Here is a 22,581-nt window from a genome sequence, read left to right on the forward strand (position 1 = left end):
GGGGAGCCCGGCGTCGTGGGTGACAGTGGGGGGCTCGGGTGGGAGTGGGGGATCACCTGGGGAGTCACTGTTAAAGCACAGGAAGGAAGGAAGAAGTGGAGAAAGGCAGGGGGAGACAGACCCAGGAAGGTGATGCCAGACAGACAGTCACAGAGGGTTCCAGAAACCACTCCAGGGCCCCCACCCCATCCTCACACACACAGCTCTCCTTAGATAATATATATTAAAAAATAAACCTCCAATTCAGGGTATAAAAACATAGCAAAGGCACTTGGGGGTGGGGAATGGAGGGGTGCCCCCCCAGGCAATACCGAGATGGCCTGGGTAATGGGGGGGGGTCACTGTGGATCCCCCCAGAATGAAGCCCTGAGTCCCCCAGGCAGAAGGCAGGAGGGAGAGCAGGCCAAGGCCGATGGGAGGTCGGGGGGGAGGCGGTGATGCCAGCTGGCCCCCCAGGCATGGCCCCCCCCCCAGCAGCCCAGCTCCCTCTCCTCAAGCCCTTGGGGTTGGAGATGCTGCGGCAGCTGTGCGGCGGCGGGTGGCCCTCAGTCTTGCGAAAGGCCTGGGGGATGTAGGAGAAGGGAGATGGGGAGAGATGCAGAGGGACAAGGAGAAGGGGGAGAAGCGGCGAGGGGGGGGGGGGGGATGAGGGGAGGAGGAGGACGGGCAGAGCGAACACAGAAGAGCCCAAAAAGAACAGCCAGAGCCAGGAGGTGGAATGGGGAGAGGCAGGGGGACAGCAGGAGGGGGCTGTGGAGAAGGGAGCCCCTGAGATGCCCACCGCGGTCCCTCCCCTCCGGCAGAGCTGCAAGCCCTCTGGGTGTCCACTCACCTGCCCGGGGCAGGGGGCCTCAGGTACAGCCAGGCTGGGGGGCGGTGTTCTCCCCAAGCTGAGACAGGAGGAGTCGCAGGCGACAAAATTCTTCCTCCACCTCCTGGATGGAGAGGCCTCAATGAGAGGGGTCCCTCCACCGAGTCAGCCCCACCCTCCCCCGCCCTGCCCCTCTCCCCAGGCCACCACCTCCAGCTGCTTCATGGTTTCCTCCAGGCTGAGCAGCTTCTCCCGAATCTCCTGGGTCTGGGTTGGGCTCTGGGAGCCGCCCCCTGGGACCCCATCCCCTTCACGGGGAGGCCCCGCCCCACTGTCTTCCTCCGAGGGAAATAGGAGTTGCTTCAGGGACCGCACTGGCAGGGGCAAGGGGACAGAGTCAGAAGCGGGGCCGGGAAAGAGGCCAGGGGCCTGCAGGGGCGGGGGGGACCCAGAGGGGAAGGTGGGGGCCGGGCTGCAGGTGGGGCTGGGGGATGTGAAGGGGGTGTGGAGGGGACACGGAGAATAGAGGGTGTCCAGGGAGAGGCTGGACCGGAGGTCAAGGGAGGGACAGAGGCTACAGAAGGAAGAGGGGCTCGGGGCCACCGAGGGTGGTGGTGCAGGCCTGGCACGCACTGGGCCTGGACAGGAAACAGGCTGGAAAGATGGGCTAGTGGCAGCCCCGCACGGACGGCGCCGGCCTACCTTTCTCAAGGGCCTTGGCTGCGAGCTGGCCCTCGGGGCCGGGCCTGCAGTAGGGCAGGAGGGTGCTGAGGATTCTCTCGGTCCGGCCTGGGGGGAGGGGAGGAAGAAGCGCGGGGGGGGGGGGGGCGGTGCTCAGTTCCCGCCGGGCCTCCTCAGGACACCTTGCCCCCCCACTCCGCGCCCCCGCAAAGGCTCACTGTCCACTGGGGGCATCTCTCGGCCAGCACCGTTGCCGTTCTCCGAGCTGCTGAGCAGGGGTTCTCGGGTGCTGCGGGGAGGAAGTACTGGGTGACCCCACGGCCCTGGCCCTGGGGGGCAGCAGCGAGACAGCAGGAGGTGGGGGGGGGGTGGTCCAGAAACAGAAGTTGAGGCTGGGAGATGGAGACAGAGGGGCCTGGACAGGGGCCAGATGGGCTGTGGTGGTGGCACGCACACACACACACATGCGCGCGCACACGCACACACACACGCAGGCACACGCGCGCGCACACACACACACACACACACACACGTGCCCGGAGCTCAGGTTCTGGAGACACACAAAGAAGTCTCTCCTGGCTCCTCAGCCCTCCAGTGTCCCCCTCACCTGCTTGGGCTGGGCCGGGATTTGGGGCGAGAGGCGGGAGCGGGGACCTTCAAGGATCCAGCAGTCTCGGTGATGAGGGAACACCAGCTGGGGAGACAGGTCAGCCCCCACCCCGGGGCGGGCAGTCAGAGCCCCCAGATCCTGTACTGGGGCCTCCCACCCCCCAGCCTGGGCCGCCCCTTCCACCCGAGCTTAGAACCCAGGCCCCCCTCACTTCTTCCGTTCTGACACGGTCTGGGCCACCAGTTCGTATATCTGGGCCTCCTGGTCCCACGTGAAAAGGACATAGAAGGCTTTGTGATCTGCAGGAGGAGGGAGAGGGGGTTCAGAGCCAGGGTCACCCCGATGTGCACCTCCCCTGAGCTTGGGCTCCCCCAGCTCACGCCCATCCCTCTGGTGCCTCCTCCCAGGGCCTCCCTCTCACACCCCCTCATCCTCAGTCCCCAGTCTGGCTCTGCCCACAAAACCCCTGGAGCCGCTGGTGCGCATCTGCAAACCCCTCCTCGCTGGGCTCCAGCCTCCACCCCTGCTCCCCTCCAGTCCCTGCAGGGGGCGTCTTCGAATGCTGATCAGAGCTGGCAGCTCCTGTGTGCAAACCCCCGGGGAGCTGCGCGGCTCCCTTCCTAAGGCCCACAGTGCTCCCGGCCCCCCCGCCACGCCCGGCTCCGGGGAGGGGGGAGGGGGCCCTCGCAGCTTCCCCTTCCTGGGCCTCTGCCGTGGCCTCCCCGGGGGCCAGCGTGCGCTCCCCAGCTCTCTCAGAGGCCCCCCATCCCGCGGGCGGGGCCTCACCGGTGGCCACCTCGCGGGTGATGGCGGAGGTGAGCCGCAGCACGGGCCGCAGCATGGTCTTGCCGTCGGGCGTGGGCGTCAGCGTCCGGCTGTGGGACTTGAGCAGCAGCCGTTCGTCCTGGCGCTGGAGCAGCAGCAGCAGGTCGTCCAGCAGCAGCACGTGGACCTCTGCAGGGCGAGGCCCAGGCCTCAGCAGCGCCCCCCGGACCCCGCCCCCCAGGCCCCGCTCACCGCCCCGGCGCTCACCTATAGCCTTGTCCCTCGTCACCCGCCACGTCAGCGGGCCCTCGTGCACCAGCTTCTTCTTGGTGATGTCCAGGTTCTGGAGGCAGGAAGGCGTCATGGTCGGCGCAGGGCAGGGGAGGGCGGGGAGGACCACGGGGCCGGGATGGCGGGCGGGGCTCAGGACGGGCAAGCCGCCGGGACTGAGGCGGGGTTCTGGGCAGGGGGTGGCTCTCATTCCCGGGGCGCATTAGCACAGAGTCCTGGGGGCAGGAGGGGCAGGGGAAGGCCAGGGAGAAGCGGGGAGGCCAGGGCAGGCAGGGCCACCTTGAACTCGCTCAGCATGGGGTCACTGCTCTGCCGCAGGTGGGACAAGTCCAGGCGCTTCTGATAATCCTTGAGCCGCTGGGGCAGGGAAGGGAGAGTCACGGGGATGACCCAAGGGCTGCGGCTGACCCACAGTGACCCCGAAGGGACAAGCCAAGGGCCAGACCCGACCTCCAGAGAAGGGGCCCCGAGGCAGACAAGACAAAGGCCCGCCCAGGCCCCCCCCCACGGACGCCCCCTCCGTCTGGGCCCACAGCCAGGCTCACCAGCAGGTCCTCCATGTCGCGCACAGCTTGGTTAACATGGTGCAGGATTTCCCGGCAGCACTCAGCTGCCCGTTCCACTTTCTCCCGTTCCGCCGGCTCTTCTGTGGCAAAGGAGAGACGAGCCCCGGTGAACCCCGAGCCAGAGGCTCCTGGCCCCTGCCCCGCCATGGTGAGAGATGGGAGAGCCGGGGCCCCGCAGCGTGGGGCCTGGCCCTCTGGCACCTGTGTTCTGCCCAATGCTCTGCAGGAGCAGGGGGTACTTGGTCAGACGCTGCATCTCCGTGGGGATCATGTCCTTCAGCTGCAGGCGGCGGCACCGCGGGCGGCTCTCGGCCTCCTAGGGGCAGAGTGGCGCTGAGGTGGCCCGTACTGGGGGCGCCTCGGGGACTGCGACACCAGCCCCCTCCCCCCTGGGACCCTGGCTTCCCCCTCACCTGCACAAAGGCACAGAACCGAGGCTCCTTGCGCTGCTTGGCTTTGAGCTGCTCTAAGGCAAACGACTGGCGGCTGCAGAAGCGGGAGGAGATTTTCTGGAACCAGTTGCCTTCGGCATCATCAAACTACAGTGAGATTCAGGCCAGGGAGGGTGTCTCAGGTGGGATTGGGAAGAGCAGGGCCTCACGTGGGAATAGCAGCCTCGACAGGAGGACAGGGTGAGGGACCCAGACCCCTGGATCTTGATGGGATTCCACGTCCCTGGCTGGGAGGAGGGGACCCCAGGGGGGCAGGGGCTGGGCGCCCTCACCCGGGCCAGCAGCACATCTCCGATCTCCTCAATGAGGTAGCCACTATCCTGCCTCCGCTTCATCAGCCGATCAAGGAACAGGGCTGTTAAGAGCGGTGAGGGAAGGGGGTGCTCTGTCAGGGCCCAAGAGGTGGTATGTAGAGCTGATCGGGGGGTCGTGGAGGTTGGGCTGCAAGTGTCTAATCCTTGGGGCCAATGGGCTGCCCCCCCAACCCCCACCCATGCCGTGCGCTTGTTGATGTGCCCCCTGGAATGTGAGCTCTGGGGGTCTGGGGTTGCCCCCAGGGCTAGAAAAGAAGCTGCCCGTGGTAGGCACTCAAGGAGAATGTGCTAGACTCCAGGTCTAGCCGCAAAGGCCTTGAGGAGGGAGCCGGTGGTGGGGCGCACAGTGGGCCATGGCCCTGCACTCACAATGCACCTCGATGAGCTCGTCCAGGCTGGGGAAGATGTTCTGTAGCTCCTCCAGGGAAAAGAAGCCCCCTTCCGCCATGGGCTGGTAGAAGAGGTCATGCAGCACCCGGAGCATGCGCACGTGGGCGGCCTCTGTCACCAGCAGCTCTGTGGGGCCACCGAGCAGGAAGCATGGTTGGGGAGGGTGCAAAGGATGGGGTGCAGTCTCAGAGGCAGGCTCGGGGTGAGGGACAGGGGTGACTCTCTCTGGATGGAATCGCTTGCCCCTGAAATAGCCACTGAAGATTCCTGATCCTGTTTGTGCGTTTTCCTTGGCTGCGGCAGCCAGCCGGGGTGACCAGTGGTCCCCTGTGCCTGGCACTGACGCCTTTCCCAGAACATGGGATTTTCAGTGCTACACCGGGGAAAGTTCCAGGTGAACTGGGATGAGTTGGTCACACCACCACCAGCAAGCGCCCCCCCCCCCCCACCCGCCGGAGCTGTGTTTGGCGTCCAGCAAGTCTCTCGGCCTTGGTTTCTGGAACAATGATAACCCTTTACACACACATTGATAGCCTTGGACCCAGGGACCCCCTAGAGGGAGCATGCCTGGGTTTCAGAGGCCCCAGGAGTCCCTGGAGACTAAACGCGCAAGCCTGTGTTAGGAATGTTTTTCTGAGGAGAGAACTGGCTGTGCTCTCTGCTACGGCAGCCGCTGGCCAAGGACAGGCCTTCAGATTTTAACTGAAATACAAAATTCCGTTGCCAGTTGTACTTGTCACATTTCAAGTGCTCAACGGCCATTACGTGGCTGGTGGTAACCATGCTGGACAGCGCAGATGCTGCGTGTTTTCATTATTCCAGAAAATTCTATCAGATAGCACTGCTTTATGTTTTGCTCATATCCTTAGAAGGATCTGTGACACAAAAAGTATTCCCCTACTGCCCTAAAAATTCCAAATGAGTACCCTTACTATTAAGCAACTTGTAAATAAACCTCCAAACCAGAGCTTCCAAAGAAGTGTCCTATTTTGCCAAACACCCTCCCCACACCCAGTTCAAAATCACAGAAAAGAATCAAGACGGAAACAATACTTCCATCACATCCCTGCCCGGAAGCAAGCACTGACAATATACTGGTTATCTTCCGAAACGTGTGCCCCTGGGACCCTTTTCGCCCCTGAACGGTTAAGATCATGGTAAGAACAGTCACACTGGAAAGTTCTTACCCGGCCCCACACTGCGCTAAACGCTTCACATGAATCACCTCAGCTCCGTGACAGTCTTTTGAGGTGTGAACTATTACTACCCAAATAAGAAAACAAAGATTTACTGGAGAAATACAACTTCATATACCCGTTCCTGCTCTTAACCAGCACTGCCCTGTACTGGGGGGGGGCGCGCGGGGGGGCGCAGAACTCGCTGGAAATGTCACTTTGACAGCTGACAGCCACATTCTTGTTCCATGAGTGGCTGTTCTACAATTTACATAACAAATGGCCCTCGGTGGAAACAGGCCGCCTTCAAGCTCTGGGGGGATGGACAGCTCCATGGTCTCTTTGCCAGAATTGGGTGGTGTCCCGGGTACTCACCGCTGATGACCTCCTGCCGCTTCACCTGGCTCTTGGGCAGGCTGTGCAGGGTGCCAAGGGGAACGAGCTCCCGCCAGCCAGGGGGCTCTTCTGGTTCCAGCTCTAGTCCTGACCGTCCCGGGTCCCCTTCATCTCCGGGCTCAGGGCTGTGAGACAGAGGCCTCGTTAGGGCCCCAGCTTGGGGAATCCCAGGGAGGAGACTTCCATTCCTAGTGTCTAACACCCCACCCCCCACCCCACCCGGTGGCCTTGGCATTCGATGCCTCCAGAGTAGCCCATGCTGCAGAGCAGCCCCCAAATCTCTAGAAAGAAGAGTCCCACCCCTCTCCTGTGACCTCAGTGACCTTAGCGTCCAATACCCAGTTCTCTGTAAATCTGGCAATGACCCCTCCCCCACCATCCTCCTGACTCTCCAGGCTGCCTCAGTAGATGTGGGAGGAATGACCTACGTGGCTCGTCGGGCAGGGCCAAGCACGGCCGTGGCAGAGCTGGGGTCCATGTCCACGTCACTCCGGGAGCGGCCCCCACCCCGGCCCTTAGCCCCGAGGCTGCCCCGGGAAGGCCGGCGGCGGTCACTCACCCGCAGGCTCTCCGAGCGCCCCAGACGCCCCGATAGCCTGGACCCCGAGGCCAAGGACAGAGTCAGGCAGAGACCAGGACAGAGACAGGGAAAGACCAAGACAAGGACAGAGACAGGGAGAGACCAAGACAGGGACAGACAGGGAGAGACCAAGACAGGGACAGTTGGGGAGAGACCAGGAGAGGGCAAGAGACAGGGAGAGACCAAGACAGGGACAGAGGTGGGGAGATACCAGGTCAGGGACAGACAGGGAGAGACCAGGACAGGGACAGAGGTAGGGAGATACCAGGTCAGGGACAGACAGGGAGAGACCAGGACAGGGACAGAGGTGGGGAGATACCAGGTCAGGGACAGACAGGGAGAGACCAGGACAGGGATAGACAGGGACCCGGGTAGGGGAGACCAGGACAGATATCAAACATGCAACAGAAGAGAGGAGAGAGTCAGAAGGAGCAGTGGGACTTGGGACTTTGGGGTGCTGGGGCAGTGGGGGTGGTCAGGAGGGACAGGGAAACTTGGTGGGGGTGGGGAGGGAAACCCAGGATGGAGCACAGGACTGACCCCTCCCTTCCCTGAGGCAATGGGATGGGGGGGCCAGAGCAGGGAGTGAGGAAGGGAAGGAGATTTCAATACTTAGCTCTTCTGCTGGGAGGGTGATGTCCCCACCCACCCCTTGCAGGGTGAAGGGGAGGGGGTGGCCCATGGGGAGAGGGGAGGGGCTGGGAGAAACGGGGGAGGGGCTAGCCCTCCCCCCACCCAGGGCCCGGGCACCCACCTCTTCCACCTTCTGGGGAGAGAGGGGCACAGGGTCAGAGGAGGACCCAAATGGAACCCAACTCACCTCCCCCACCCACCAAAGGGTCCCCAAAGCAGCGGCACAAGGACAGGCAGGGGGCAGAGCCTGCCCCCCAACTGTGAGGAGGACAGGGCCCCCAGGCTTGGAGCACAGAGGGTGGGGGATGGAGGATAGGGCACTGGGAGGCAGGAGCAAGGCGCAGGGCAGTGGCTCAGAAGAGGAGGGGAGGGGATGAAAATCTGAAGGGGTGAGGGAGGGGACAGGGGGAGCCCAGAGGCGAAGAGCGCGGGAGGGAGGAGGAAGAGGGAAGAGGAGATGAGAAAAGAAAAAGTGGAGGATGGACAGAGGAGGCCGAAGATGGGCAGAGGGAGGAGCAGGGCAGAGTGGAGACGGCTCGGGGACAGCAGGAGCAAATGGCAGCGCGACCCCGCACGCGCCTCCCCAGCCTGGTAAGCCCCTTCCTGCACCCAGCACCCCGCCCCCCACACCCGGCCCCGGGCACCTCTCTGTGTCAGCGCCCTCCTCAGTGCTCTCCGGGGGCGCCAGGGGCTCTAGGCTGGCCGGGCCCTGCGGGGGCGCGTCCCCCAGCTCTGGTGGGGCATCAACACCTGTGGGCGGCGGGGGAGAGCAAGGCTGGCTGCCGGGCCTTTGCGGCAAGACCCACCCTCTGGGGGCCTCTATTTCCTCCCGTGGAATGGGGGGTGGGGGCTAAAGCCACCCAGTGCGCGGCCGACACCAGCGGCTGCCCTGCACTTCGGTGGGGGACATGGCCACAGCAGCTGGGGCCGGTGGGGGGAGAAGCCACTGAACCAGGGCACACTGGGGCTCTGCGTGACGCCTCCACGTCCATTCCTTCTCCCGACCCTAAGCCGGGACTTGCAGGAAGAGGTAGACCCCTTTTGGGAAGACTGAGGCTCAGACAGGGCTTCCAGGATATAACCCAACTAAGCTGCCCAGCTGGGACCTGAACCCAGGCCCGGCCAAGCAGTTGCCTCAGATTCATGGAGGTGACTGACAATGTACTCAGAGAGGGTTCTGGGAAATGACGCTGTGGGGGCGGATGGGAAATGTAGTCCAAGGAGGAGGGCTAAGCATCACCAGGACAGAGGCTGGAGCCTGAGAGGAAAGCCGTGGAACGGGTGAACTGAGGGAAGGGGGCTGGTTTCTTTTCTTTTTTTTTTTAAAGATTTTATTTACTTATTTGACAGAGAGTACAAGCAAGGGGGAGCGACAGGGAGAGGGAGAAGCAGGCTCCTGATGAGCAGCGAGCCCAACGTGGGGCTCGATCCCAGGACCCTGGGATCATGACCTGAGCCGAAGGCAGACGCTTAACCGACTGAGACACCCAGGTGCCCCGGGGCGGGGGGGTGGTTTCTTAATAATACTGGTGACCAGGGAGGGGCAAGCAGAGAACTGAGCGATGGTCTCTTGGGCTGGGGTGGGGAGCTCAAGAAACTCACCTGGTTCCTTGTCAGGACTGTCTCCAGACAGAGGGTGCAGAGAAACTCCAGGGACATCCTGCCCAGGAGCCCCAACATTCCGGTCCCGGGAGGGCACCCCCAGGCCTCCCCTCCTTTCCGTAAGGCCTGGCTTCTCAGCTGGGGAGACATCCAGGGAGCAGGGGGAAATGAGAGCCCAGCTCCTCTAATCCACAGCAGTCTGTGCTCCAGCCCCATCCTCCTCCCCACGGCCCAGGAGCAGCCCCCACCCCCTCCCCCAAGCCCCCAGCCAGCTTCAGGACCATTACCATCAGCCTCGACTTTGAGGTGTCGGAAATCGGGGGCTGAAACGAGAGATGGGACCATGAGGCAGGGGCGGTGTGGGGAAGCCGGGGCGGGCAGAGGCCGGGCACCTCACCCTGAGGCTCTCCCCGGTTCCAGCGGGCGGCATCCAGGAAGATGCTCAGGCCTTTCTTGGTCTTGGTTGGCTCATCTGACCGCCGATTCCCCATCATCTGAGGGAAGTAAGGAGAGTGGAGAAGGGGCTATGCATCTGAGACCCCAACAGAGCAGAATCAGACCTCAGGAGCCCCGAATCACGGGGCTCCCCAGGGGCCTCTAGGGGAGGGAAGGGCCAGGTTTGGGCGCTCAGGGGAAAAGCACCTTTTTTCGGAAGAAATTCCTCCCCGACTTCTTGTCTCCGCTCTTGGTCCGCACCCCAAGGTGCCGCAGGTACAGGCTGACGGCGTTGACCACAGCGGCGCTGTGGGGAGGGGACGGTGAGGGCCCCAATATGTGCGCAGATGCACACACACCCACGGCCATGGGGACACTGCTGTCCCCAAGCCTTCCCCTCCGCATTCGCTTCCCACCCCAACCCCACAACTGCTTCCAGCTGAGTGTCTGAGGAAGGGGGAGGGGGCTCCAGAGGATAGGGCCGGGCCCCTGATCCCCGGTCTTCCTCCCTGGGGCCCAGGGGACTAAATGCCTCTCCTGCCAGCCCCTCTGCTTCCGTCATCACCTCTTTTCCTCATCGGTAGAGATGGTGGGTCTGCAAAAAGAAGAAAGGAGTTTTCGACACACTTGCTAAGCCTCGGTCCCTGTCTACCCAGCACAGAGGTCCGGGGTGCTGTCCCCTTAGAAGTGGGCACAGGAGAGAGAGGAGAGGCGGAGAGGGCCGAGGCTACAGGGATGGAGGATGGCAGCAGGGAGGAATGTCACTTGTGAGCTCAGAGCCGCAAGGACAGGACCCAATCGTCAGGCCCAAACACAAGACCGTGGAAAGCCCTGGAAACTGGGAGGGTGCCCCAAAGTTGGGAAGAGACAACAGAAAACCAGATGAATCACAAACGGCAGGGTTGGGGAACCCAGAAGTCAGGGGAAGAGCCCAAAGGGTAAGGAATGAACCCTGAAGCTGCAGGGACCCCCCCCCATACTGCCCCCAGGCTGGGGAGGGGGAGGCCCCACTCACTGCATCTCCTCTAGGTGGGCCAGCAGCCGCTCGGCCAGGTGCCGCTCCCGGGCCTCGAAGCTGGCACGGTCCCGCCCAACCCAGGCCTCCAGCTGGGTCAGGTCGTGCTCCCAGGGCGTCATGCCCATGAGCCGCTTGGAGCGGAAGTCCTCCAGCAGCCGGCTGACGGCTGCCTGCTGGCTCTGCACCACGTCCTGCACGAACTGCCGCTGGACGTCCTCAGGGAGGAGGTCGGGCCGCGTGCGGTCTGCGGGGACACGGGCAGGGGGCTGGGGGCCACTTCCACCCACGCTCGGGCTCCCGATGGCCACGCTGGGGGAAGGACGGGAGCAGGGGAGTGTGGCCTCCCGTCCTGGGGCTCCCCAGCCCCGGCCAGACACCTCTCCCTCACCCACAGTCCCTCTCCCCTCTCCTTACCAAGTTCAAAGGCGACAGTGGGAGGGACCGGCACCCGCAAGACCTGCTCGGGACAGAGAATGGAGTGAGGGGGAGGACCAGGTGGCTATGGGGTCACCACGCAGCAGCCCAGGTGCCCGCCAGGAATGATGGGCTGAGGGGAAGGAGCCGTGGAGGGAGGGCCCAGCTGGCACCGAGCCCCCCCAGGACCAAGGAGTGAGGGAACCGGGACCCCTCGAAGGTGTCTCTCACCGCGGTCTTGTCCAGGAAGCTATGGTAGAAGTCGAGGAAGGCCTTCTTGGCCTCCTTGGGGCCCAGAGAAGCCAGCATGTCCGCGTGCAGGCAGCAGAGCTGGGGACACAGAGCGCCGCCTGTCCTCTCCCCCGCCAACCAAACCCCACTCTGCCTTGCAAAGCCTCCGCTAAGTGCTCCCTGGTCTCCACCACCCCCACCCCCAGGCCCTGGCCTCTCTTGGGCTCCCTGGGGGCCCCCGTGAGCATTTGCTATGGTTCGGTTTCCTGCGATCTCCTGCTACGCTGCGAAAGCGGGGCCCGGACCAGGTGCCGTTCTAAACCCTTGACCCACGTTAACCTGGTCAATCACGGGCACTGTCATTATCCTGTTTTACAGATGAGAAAACTGAGCTCAAGAAGCTTGCCCCAGGTCACACAGCTAGTTAGTGGCGAAGCTGGGATTTAGAATCCAGGCAGCCTGTTCCCCTACAGCCCACAGCCTAGAACTACCGCAAGCAACCTGAGCATGTGTGTGAGAGAGAGACTGAGGTCCTGACTCATCTGTGCCCCAGAGAGGCCCCGTGCACAGTGGGGGCTGGGTCAATAACCAGGTGGCCCAGGGGGCTCACTCGTTCGTTCACCACTCATTCCCTGAGCTCGCCTGTGTGTCAGCCCCGTGCGGGGTCTGGCAATGCGCTGCCAACTGCAGCCTGTCTTGGCTCCTGGGGCCTCTCGTTGGGTAAGGGACCTGGTCTGTGTGCTAAGGACTCACCCCGCGGTAGGGGCAGGACTCTATTTCTCAACCACTCTCTGCACACCCCCAAACTCCACGACAAAACTTCATGAGAGGCCAACAGGAAGCGGCCCAGGGGACCACAACTATCTCGTGGCTGCTTCCCTAGCTGATGAGGTGAGGGGGCAGCAGGAGGCCAGATTCCAAACATCAGGGGCCATCCGGGTCACCTCAGCCAAGCCCCTGGCCCTGGCTAGGCCCGTTTCCACATCTGTAAAAGGACACGGCAGTCAGCACCCTCCCTGGGCCGAGTTCCAAGAGCTCGAGTTCTAGAAACCTCAGGCTCAAGGGGACCTCTTTGCCCAGATGGCCACAGCCTCCATTCACTGGGGAGGGGCAGCTACTTTTCTGGAGAGAAGGCACTTTCCCGATTTCCTGCCAATTTCTGAAGCTTCGGGGTCAGTCGATGCGCCCCTGCTTCTTGCAGCCCCCAGGCATCCCGCCCTGGCATCTCTACCGCTGTCTGGTTTCCAGAGGGCCCCGCTACGCATTTCCAGTCCAGTCCAGTGCTCTGGGCTACACCCTAACTGCAGCCTGTGCTGGGCCGCACTGGGTCTTCTTGGGAGGACAGCCTTGTCCACAGAGCGCCCCCCTCCAACCCACGCAGTGGCCTCTTTCTTCCTAAGTCACGCACTGGGCTGCAGGCGCCTCCAGGCAGCACGGGTTGGCATCTGCAGGGGCCCGGGTATTTTCTGCCTGTATCTGTGCATCATGAATTATGCTCGCTCTGCCTTATTGCGCTGCTTGCGGGCGTTTCTTGTTTCTGGGCCAGCTAGACCTGGGAAGGCTAGTGGTTTCCTCCCATGCCCTAGCCCTGAATGATGGACTGGTGGCACCTGCCGAGGCCACAGAGGAGGATTCCACTTCCAGGGTCAGTGGGAAAGGGCGCGGTCATGGATGGGTGACACAGCCACAGGCAGGGAAGGAGGCTGGGAGGCATGGTCTCTGCTGGCTTCTGGATTCTCTCTTGTTCTCTGCATGACCCTGCTGTGAGCACTCTCCCCCCTTGCACTGGCTCCTCACGGAGATTTCCACGGGGCACCTGCAATCTTGCCTGGGTCACACGGCTAGCTAGCGCTCAGGCTCTCTCTTTCTAGATCTTGTGCTGTGGGTTCTGGATCTGTTTTCCAGACCCTCCCAGCTTGTCTTCACTGGTCTATCTCACTGAGCACTGTGGCCCTCCCTCTGCCCACACAGCCCTGCCCTCACCAGGGGTCCGGGTTCAAACTGCAGGGCGACGTGCTGCAAGAGCGCCATGAGGTGGGCAGGCCGCCGCTTCACCTGCTCCAGGCTCTGGAACTGGCTGTTTTGTTCCTCTGTGTTCTGAGAGCGGGGAGGGGGAGTGAGACAGTGGGGAGCAGAGGAAGCGCTTTGGGCTTGACCCTTCCCCTCCCTGGCAGCAGAGTCTGCGCCGTAATGGCGGTGGCCGGGGCTGGGGTCAGGGATGGTGGCTGAGATTCAACGTTATAATGGCGGGTGATGAGGACAGGCATGAGAGGGAGTAGGGATCTGTGCTGCAATTAAGGGGGGCGGTGATAAAACCCAGGGTTAGAGTAAAAAGGGTGGGAGTCTGTGCTATAATGGGGCATCAAGAATGGGGTAGGAGGAGATGAGGATGGTGGTACCTAGATTACAGAAAGAGGAATGGGCAGTGAGAGGAGGCAGGGGGCAGCACCCCACGATGGACCTAAGGGGGGAGGGGACACTGAGGATGGGACTTGAGGGCTGGGGCCCAGGGAGACTGGGACAGAAGCTTCTCCCCGCCATCTCCCCCTCACCGTCTCCAGCTCGTTCTCAAAATCCTCATCCTCAGCCCCGATGATGCTGACTGGCACCAGGCCAGGCCGCGGTGGTCCTGGGGCCTGTGGAAGAGGAGGGATGGCTTCAGCTCGGGGTGCAATCCCACCTCGCAGCCCCCCAGTCCCCTCCCCCCAGGCTCTCTCCACTCACCAGCCCGCGGGTGATGTCCTCTGCCTCCATGGGCTCCACAGGGCTGGGGAGGAGGAGGGGCCACGGTTAGTGGGGCCGGAGGTGGTGGCACAGGGCCGTTACTCACAGATGCCTGGCCCAGGTGTGAAGGTGCGTAAACAGCCTCCCCCCCCCCAATCCCAGCCTCCTCCGCAGCTCAATGGGGCCTCTGTGTGACGACAAAGAGCCCTTCAGAGGCCAGCCAGGGCGGGGAGCCCAAGGACAGGGAGCCTTGGGAGGGGTGGGAGAAGCGATGGAGGCCCAGGAGCCTGTGTCCATAAGAAAGCTGTGGCCATGAAAGCCTGTAATTTGGGGTCTCTAATGGAGGATGGGCTGGGGACTCCTGGGTCTGAGGGAGGAGGGGGCTGGGAGTCTGGACTCCTGGGTCTGAGGGAGGAAAGGGCTAGGAGTGTGGACTCCTGGGTCTGAGGGAGGAGGGGGCTGCAGGTTGGGTCTTGGGTCTGAGGAAGATGAGGCCGGGGGCCTAGACTCCTGGGTCTGAGGGAGGAGGGGCTGGGGTCTGGACTCCTGGGTCTGAGGGAGGAAGGGCTGGGGCTCTGGACTCCTGGGTCTGAGGCAGGAGGGGCTGGGGGTCTGGACCCCTGGTCTGAGGCAGGAGGGGCTGGGAGTCTGGACCCCTGGTCTGAGGCAGGAGGGGCTGGGAGTCTGGACTCCTGGGTCTGAAGGAGGGAGCTGCAGGCTGGATCTTGGGTCTGAGGAAGAAAAGGCCGGGGGCCTAGACTCCTGGGTCTGAGGGAGGAAGGGCTGGGGGTCTGGATTCCTGGGTCTGAGGCAGGAGGGGCTGCAGGCCTGGACTCCTGGGTCTGAGGCAGGAGGGGCTGGGAGTCTGGACCCCGGGTCTGAGGGAGGAGGGGCTGGGCGTCTGGACTCCTGGGTCTGAGGGCCTTGACTCCTGGGTCTGAGGGAGGAAGGCTGCGGGCCTGGACTCCTGGGTCTGAGGGAGGAGGGGGCTGCAGGCTGGGTCTTGGGTCTGAGGAAGAAGAGGCCGGGGGCCTAGACTCCTGGGTCTGAGGGAGGAGGGGGCTGGGAGTCTGGACTCCTGGGTCTGAGGGAGGAGGGACTGGGAGTCTGGACCCCTGGTCTGAGGGAGGAGGGGCTGGGCGTCTGGACTTCTGGGTCTGAGGGAGGAAGGAGTAGGAGTCTGGACTCTTGGGTCTGAGGCAGGAGGGGCTGGGGGCCTGGACCCTTGGGTCTGAGGGCGGAGGGACTCGGAGTCTGGACTCCTGGGTCTGAGGGAGGAGGGGCTGGGAGTCTAGACTCCTGGGTCTGAGGGAGGAGGGACTGGGAGTCTGGATCCCTGGTCTGAGGGAGGAGGGGCTGCGGGTCTGGACTCCTGGGTCTGACGGAGGAGGGGCTGGGTGCGTGGACTCTTGGGTCTGAGGCAGGAGGGGCTGGGAGGCTGGACTCCTGGGTCTGAGGGAGGAGGGGCTGGGGGTCTGGACTCCTGGGTCTAAGGGAGGAGGGAGTGGGAGTCTGGACTCTTGGGTCTGAGGGAGGAGGGGCTGGGGACCTGGACTCTTGGGTCTGAGGCAGGAGGGGCTGGGGGCCTGGACTCCTGGGTCTGAGAGCGGAGGGACTGGGAGTCTGGACTCCTGGGTCTGAGGGAGGAGAGGCTGGGAGTCTAGACTCCTGGGTCTGAGGGAGGAGGGGCTGGGAGTCCAGACCCCTGGGTCTGAGGGAGGAGGGGCTGGGAGTCTAGACTCCTGGGTCTGAGGGAGGAGGAGCTGGGAGTCCGGACCCCTGGGTCTGAGGGAGGAGGGGCTGGGGGTCTGGACTCCTGGATCTGAGGGCCTTGACTCTTGGGTCTGAAGGAGGAAGGCTGGGGACCTGGACTCCTGGGTCTGAGGGAGGAGGGGGCTGCAGGCTGGGTCTTGGGTCTGAGGAAGAAGAGGCCGGGGGCCTAGACTCCTGACTGAGGGAGGAGGGAGCTGGGAGTCTGGACTCCTGGGTCTGAGGGAGGAGGGACTGGGAGTCTGGACCCCTGGTCTGAGGGAGGAGGGGCTGGGCGTCTGGACTCCTGGGTCTGAGGGTCCTAGGAGGGAGTGGGAGTCTGGACTCTTGGGTCTGAGGCACGAGGGGCTGGGGGCCTGGACTATTGGGTCTGAGGCAGGAGGGGCTGGGGGCCTGGACTCTTGGGTCTGAGGCAGGATGGGGCTGGGGGCCTGGACTCCTGGGTCTGAGGCGGGAGGGGCTGGGGGCCTGGACTCCTGGGTCTGAGGGAGGAGGAACTGGGAGTCTGGACTCCTGGGTCTGAGGGAGGAGGGGCTGGGGATCTGGACTCCTGGGTCTGAGGGCGGAGGGACTGGGAGTCTGGACCCCTGGGTCTGAGGGAGGAGGGGCTGGGGGTCTGGACTCCTGGGTCTGAGGGAGGAGGGAGTGGGAGTCTGGACTCTTGGGTCTGAGGGAGGAGGGGCTGGGGGCCTGGACTCTTGGATCTGAGGCAGGAGGGCTGGGGGTCTGGACTCCTGGGTCTGAGGGAGGAGGGACTGGGAGTCTGGACCCCTTGTCTGAAGGAGGAGGGGCTGGGGGTCTGGACTCCTGGGTCTGAGGGCCTTGACTCTTGGGTCTGAGGGAGGAAGGCTGGGGGCCTGGACTCCTGGGTCTGAGGGAGGAGGGGGCTGCAGGCTGGGTCTTGGGTCTGAGGAAGAAGAGGCCGGGGGCCTAGACTCCTGGGTCTGAGGGAGGAGGGGGCTGGGAGTCTGGACCCCTGGTCTGAGGGAGGAGGGGCTGGGGGTCTGGACTCCTGGGTCTGAGGGAGGAGGGACTGGGAGTCTGGACTCTTCGGTCTGAGGCAGGAGGGGCTGGGGGCCTGGGCTCTTGGGTCTGAGGCAGGAGGGGCTGGGGATCTGGACTCCTGGGTCTGAGGGCGGAGGGACTGGGAGTCTGGACTCTTGGGTCTGAGGCAGGAGGGGCTGGGGGCCTGGACTCCTGGGTCTGAGGGAGGAGGGACTGGGAGTCTGGACTCTTGGGTCTGAGGCAGGAGGGGCTGGGGGCCTGGGTTCTCGGGTCTGAGGCAGGAGGGGCTGGGGATCTGGACTCCTGGGTCTGAGGGAGGAGGGGCTGGGAGTCTAGACTCCTGGGTCTGAGGGAGGAGGGACTGGGAGTCTAGACTCCTGGGTCTGAGGGAGGAGAGACTGGGAGTCTGGACCCCTGGTCTGAGGGAGGAGGGGCTGGGGGTCTGGACCCCTGGTCTGAGGGAGGAGGGGCTGGGGGTCTGGACTCCTGGGTCTGAGGGAGGAGGGACTGGGAGTCTGGACTCTTCGGTCTGAGGCAGGAGGGGCTGGGGGCCTGGGCTCTTGGGTCTGAGGCAGGAGGGGCTGGGGATCTGGACTCCTGGGTCTGAGGGCGGAGGGACTGGGAGTCTGGACTCTTGGGTCTGAGGCAGGAGGGGCTGGGGGCCTGGACTCCTGGGTCTGAGGGAGGAGGGACTGGGAGTCTGGACTCTTGGGTCTGAGGCAGGAGGGGCTGGGGGCCTGGGCTCTCGGGTCTGAGGCAGGAGGGGCTGGGGATCTGGACTCCTGGGTCTGAGGGCGGAGGGACTGGGAGTCTGGACTCTTGGGTCTGAGGCAGGAGGGGCTGGGGGCCTGGACTCCTGGGTCTGAGGGAGGAGGGACTGGGAGTCTGGACTCCTGGGTCTGAGGGAGGAGGGGCTGGGAGTCTAGACTCCTGGGTCTGAGGGAGGAGGGACTGGGAGTCTAGACTCCTGGGTCTGAGGGAGGAGAGACTGGGAGTCTGGACCCCTGGTCTGAGGGAGGAGGGGCTGGGGGTCTGGACCCCTTGTCTGAGGGAGGAGGGGCTGGGGGTCTGGACTCCTGGGTCTAAGAGAGGAGTGGGCTGCAGGTTGGGTCTGAGGAAGGAGAGGTGGGGGGCCTGGACTCCTGGGTCCGAGGGAGGAGGGGGCTGCAGGCTGGGTCCTAGGGAGGCAGGGCTTGGAGGCTAGCAGAGTTGGGAAGGTTAAAGGAAAGGTAGAAAGGAGATAAGTGGGGTGTGGGGGGGCTCTCCTAGACCTGACAGGCTTGGGGCCGGATGTTGCCTCTGAACCCACCAGCCCCACTTCCTGTGACAGGAAATCTAAAGGCAAATCCCCCAACCCCCCAACTCTCCCCACATAAGAAAACAAAACTCTGAACCTCCTTCCCTAAACCCGTAAGTTGCTTTCCCTCAGGGACCTGGTATCTTCCCCCTCTTCCAATCCCAGAAAATAAGGTTTGGTCCTCAGCCAGCTCATCCCCCAGGTGTGTCTGTCTTCCTTGCCCTGCATCCGTCTGTCCCGCTGGCTTTCCCTCCCCAGCCAGCTCTCTCTTGCTGTCTGTCCCTTGAATGTGCCTTAGGTCTTTGCCCCTCTTCTCCCTGTCTCCTTCCCTCTCTCCCTCCCTTCAGACCTGTCTCACTTTCCCACCAGCACTGCCTCCCCTCCCCCTCAGCCACCTCGCCCTAACCCTGCTTCTGTCGCTGTCTTTCCCCTCTGTCAGTGTTTCTGCCTGTCTTCCCACATCGGGTTCTGCGGCCACCTGAGTCCTCTCGAGTCACTGTGTCATGTGCTGTCCCTCATCTCTCGCTCTCTCTCTCCCCCATCTCTTGCTGGCTCTCCCATCTTGTCTCCCTTAGAGTCTCCGCTTCCCCCTGCGTCTTCCCACCACCCTCTTCTGTGTCTTTAATTAGTCTGACTAATGCCACGAGAGCCCGTGTCAGGCAGGAAGGAGCTGTGGAGATGGGGTGGGGTGGACCAGTGGGGTGGGGTGGGGGCTCCCCCCACGACCCAAAGCTATTTATAACCCTGGTTGCCTGAGACTCACCCTTCTGCCTCCTCCACAGGCCTCCTCCCTAGCACTCAATAAATGGTGGCTATGATTTTGATTATGATCATGAAACAATGATGCTTTCTGGAGTATCCCTGTGCCATCCCATGGGTTCCCCAGAGCACACGACATTTTTATTCTCTTCCATAGAGTGTCTCTGTCCAACTTCAAGCTTAGGTAATTTAAGATTTGAGCACTGTTAAATCTTCACGTAAATAAACTTGCAAACCGACGCCAAAAAAAAAAAAAAAAGTGATTATTACAAAAGCTAAACTTACCTAGCACTTACAGTGTGCTAGGCATTGCTCCAAGTGCTTCACATCTGAACTCACTTAATGCTCACAACCACAAGCACCCCATGCGATTAGTATTCCCATTCGAGATGGAAAACCTTCACCAGGCCACCAGCTGCAACTTCTGGGCTGGAAAACATGACTGCGCACATGGAAGGTCCATGCTCACCCCACTTGGGGCGGAGGCGGGGTGGGGCTCAACAGAGGCAGGGAGATTCCAAAAAGCGTAAAGGAGAGGACACACGGTATGTGAGCAAATGCTCAGTGCCAGGCAGGCCCCGAATCACGCACTATGATACATATTATCTCCTTCATTCCTCACCACGGAAATACGAAACAGTAGCTAACGTTTAATACGTGCTATTAAGTATATAGGAAGCCTAACATTACTGCTTTACAGGTATTAACTCATTTAATCCTCTAAATGACTCCTGGAGGTCAGTTTTATAACTACCTTCATTTTTCGGAAGAGGAAACTGAAGCACAGCTCATCAGAGACAGAGCCAGGATTCAGACCCAAGCAGTCTGGCTCCAGTTTATGCATTTAACTATCAGAATGTGCTGCTTCAGAGCATGGGGAACCCCCACCCCAACCTTAGGAAACTAAAATCTGAACCAAAGTTGGTGTCTGGGAAAGTCAGGGGTGTGTGGGCACTGTGACTTAGGCAGGAGTGCAGGTTGCTGCTCAGGCTGCTCCACAGAGGCTTAGGGCTCAAGAGAGCATTCTGGAAGGGAAGGTGGGGGGTTGGCTGCTTAGGAGATAGACGGTGAGGGGGTACCACAAAGGGTAATCATACGCTGAAGCTGTCAGATGGATCTGTAGGCAACTGAAAAGGCCTACGGCCCAGCAGAGGGGACACTGTGTGCATGGGACTGGGGGTGGTGGTGGTCAGGGAAGGTTTAGAAGGTTCTTAGAGAGGTGAGGCTCCTAGAGCAAAGCAGGCACCAGTCGGGGACTACATGGGCGCCTGGATTCTATGCAAGGTTCGGGGTCTAGAAGACATTGAGTGGATGACCCTGGTCCCCAAGAACCTCCGGGAGCCTTAAAGAACTTAAAATACAAAGTAGTCAAGGTAAGTCCACGAGGGGCCCTTGGAATGTATAAGGCTCCAGATTCTATTCTATTGGTAAGTTCAAACAGATGGATCTACTCGGGGCTGAGAAGCACACCGGGTCATGATTCCATATGTAAAGCAGCCAGTCTGCGGGACCTGTGGAGACTTAAAAGGGGAGCAGAATTCTACAGGAGCATGTGGTGGTCCCAAGACCCAGGATCTACAGGGCCCAGGATTCTAGGGGGTGCTACTGACCGATGGGGACCCCACATCTATAAGAAGCCGAGTTTCCGTGGCGGGGGGACTAGCAGGAAGCTGGTGGGTCTATAGGCCCTTGTAATTTATACGGAACGTGGCGCATCTACACCAGCCCCAAATCCTACGTGGGACGTGGCGGGTCTACACGGGCCCCAAATCCTACTACACGGGACGTGGCGGTGCGCACGGCCAGGGATGATGGGGCGGACCTGCGGAGTCAGGGTCTGACGCCCGCCGGGGGCCGCATCCCTCACCTGCTCCTGGTCGTAGGAGAACCCACCGCAGCCGCCAGAACCGAAGCCTCTGCGCGCCGGCTCCGGGGTCCCCCACCCCCGCCTCCGAGTCGCTCTAGCTGCCCCAGCGTCTACCTTTGCTTCCAGCTCCACTCCTCCCGCCAGCCGCTCTAGCCTGGCTGCTGCCTGGTTCTTGCCCGACCGACTCTACTCCTCCCGCCGGCCGCTCTAGCTCTCCACGGCGCCACGCTGGCCAGAAAGGGCCGCTCTGGCCTGCCTTGGAGGGCTGGCGTTTCCGTATCTCGACTGCCCTTGTCACTCTACTGTGCCCCGCCCCCCGCCCCCGCCCCCCAGCCCCACTAGAGAGTGGTTCCAGGCCCCGACCCCGGGCTCAATCCGACATCTCCGACTCGCCCCTGGCCCTTAGTCTCCGGCCTGGGTTCCCCACCCTATCTTGCTTTCCTAACTCCGGAAACAGCTGAATTTCCAAGGCGTACACTAATTTTCCCGGCACCCCCACCGCCCCGGCCGCACACTTTGTGCTGGGGCTGTAAAGCAAAACTCCTGGGTTCCAGCGTACCTTTCCCGCGGACAAGCCGTGTAACCTGGAAAAAGTAATTATTTCTTTCCGAGCCTCAGTCTTCCCACCTGTACAATGGGGGAAGATCTCCAGTTCTGTCCCCTACAACCCATCTCTCAAGCTATAATTAATGGCCCAGAAAAAGAGCTTTCCAAAAAATGCTCTCAAGCGCGCTCTGCAACTTCCAGCTTCACGGCGGCCTACGGCGTGGTTATTGACGTTTTTCTTTTTCGGTGGCCCTAAAGCATGTGGGGTTGGAGGACGGTGCTTGAAAGCACCTGCAAGTTCAAATCCCAACTCCACTCGGTCTCACGGCGTGTGTACCCTGGGACGAGTCGGTTCCGCTCCCTGAGCCTCAGTTTCCCCACCCGTACAATGGGAGTGATCATCCGTCCTCCGCTGGACAGTTGGGAGGCCTTGACCCCGGCCTCGCACCCCTCATCCCCACTTACTGGGCACTCGGCAGGTATTAGTTCTCCTCTCTTTGCCCCCTTTGACAGATGGGAAAACTGAGGCCCGGGGAGGGGCGGCCGCTGGCTCTGAGGCCCCTGCACCGCCGGCAGCGCCCCCGCCCTCTCCCTCCTCCTCCTCACTTCCCCCGGCAGCCGAGGGGCGGGAGGCCGGGCGGGGCCAGGGACAGTGTACCTGGAGTCCGCGCGGGGACGTGACCGGCGGGGCGCCCGAGGTCGGGCTCGGCGATCCCGGGCCCTGCGTCCCGGCTCCCGCTTCCTGGCTCTGGCGGGGCAGGAAGTTGGGGCGTTTTTCCGGAGGCCCCCGCCCCGCCGCCCCTCCCCGCTTCCTGCCCGCGCCCCGCGCCCGCCCGGCACCTCCGCTTCCTTCCCCTTCTCGCCGCCCGCCCGGCCCCTCCTTTCCCCGCCTGGCGGGGGACCCGCGGCCCCGGCCCCGCCCCGGCCCCGCCCGGCTCCTCCCGGCTTTGTCCGTCTGTCTGTCCGCGGACCGCGGCTCCACGTTTCTCGCCTCTGCCGGGTGTCCGCCATCGCCTCCCCGGCGGGGTGGGGGCCGGCTCGCCACAGCCTCCCCTGCTTTCCGTCCGGGTCTCTTGGTCTTCCTCTCTTTCTTCGCCTCGCTGTGCGTGTTTCTGTCCGCGTCCCTCTCTGTCTGCCCCTCTGTCGTCGCTCCTTTCTCCGTGGGGGGTCTTTTCCTCCCGCTCCCGGGCCCCTGCTTCTCCGCGCTGTCCCTCCCCTCTGTCGCATCTCTTGTCTTCCCCTCTCCGGG

General features: G+C 62.7%; 1 protein-coding gene across 7 annotated transcripts; it reads right to left on the reverse strand.

The window, feature by feature from the left end:
- Positions 1-206: 206 nt before the first annotated feature.
- Positions 207-22,133, reverse strand: ARHGEF1 (Rho guanine nucleotide exchange factor 1). Of its 7 annotated transcripts, none has more exons than XM_036103275.2 (31): positions 21,991-22,133; positions 14,089-14,131; positions 13,917-14,000; positions 13,348-13,461; positions 11,365-11,463; positions 11,134-11,176; positions 10,717-10,963; positions 10,267-10,296; positions 9,909-10,008; positions 9,664-9,760; positions 9,554-9,589; positions 9,267-9,404; positions 8,309-8,414; positions 7,786-7,797; positions 6,880-7,047; positions 6,431-6,576; positions 4,860-5,006; positions 4,449-4,531; positions 4,138-4,263; positions 3,926-4,040; positions 3,704-3,804; positions 3,438-3,515; positions 3,135-3,210; positions 2,889-3,056; positions 2,314-2,401; positions 2,100-2,186; positions 1,711-1,781; positions 1,514-1,600; positions 1,022-1,185; positions 833-935; positions 207-562 (listed from the first exon to the last, which is right to left on the reverse strand). In XM_036103275.2, exons 2-30 carry the CDS (start codon positions 14,116-14,118, stop codon positions 852-854), a joined length of 2,925 nt encoding a protein of 974 aa, XP_035959168.1. In that variant the 5' UTR covers positions 14,119-14,131; positions 21,991-22,133; the 3' UTR covers positions 207-562; positions 833-851. The 7 variants fall into 7 exon arrangements, with proteins under 7 accessions (XP_035959168.1, XP_035959172.1, XP_035959170.1 ...); XM_036103279.2 differs by lacking the exon at positions 21,991-22,133 and adding an exon at positions 21,798-21,891; XM_036103277.2 differs by lacking the exon at positions 21,991-22,133 and adding an exon at positions 20,901-21,007.
- Between the last annotated feature and the right edge of the window lie 448 nt (positions 22,134-22,581).

Source organism: Halichoerus grypus, chromosome 15 (assembly GCF_964656455.1).
Source record: "Halichoerus grypus chromosome 15, mHalGry1.hap1.1, whole genome shotgun sequence".
In the NCBI taxonomy this organism is placed as follows: Eukaryota; Metazoa; Chordata; class Mammalia; order Carnivora; family Phocidae; genus Halichoerus; species Halichoerus grypus.

Coding starts and splice junctions, on each gene's coding strand:
- ARHGEF1 (XM_036103275.2), bottom strand. CDS start 14,118: ATGGAGGCAGAGGACATCACCCGCGGGCTG. Junction 13,462..13,916: donor TTGAGAACGAGCTGGAGACG/GTGAGGGGGAGA, acceptor CCCCGCTCTCAG/AACACAGAGGAACAAAACAG. Junction 9,405..9,553: donor CCTCAAAGTCGAGGCTGATG/GTAATGGTCCTG, acceptor ATGTCTCCCCAG/CTGAGAAGCCAGGCCTTACG.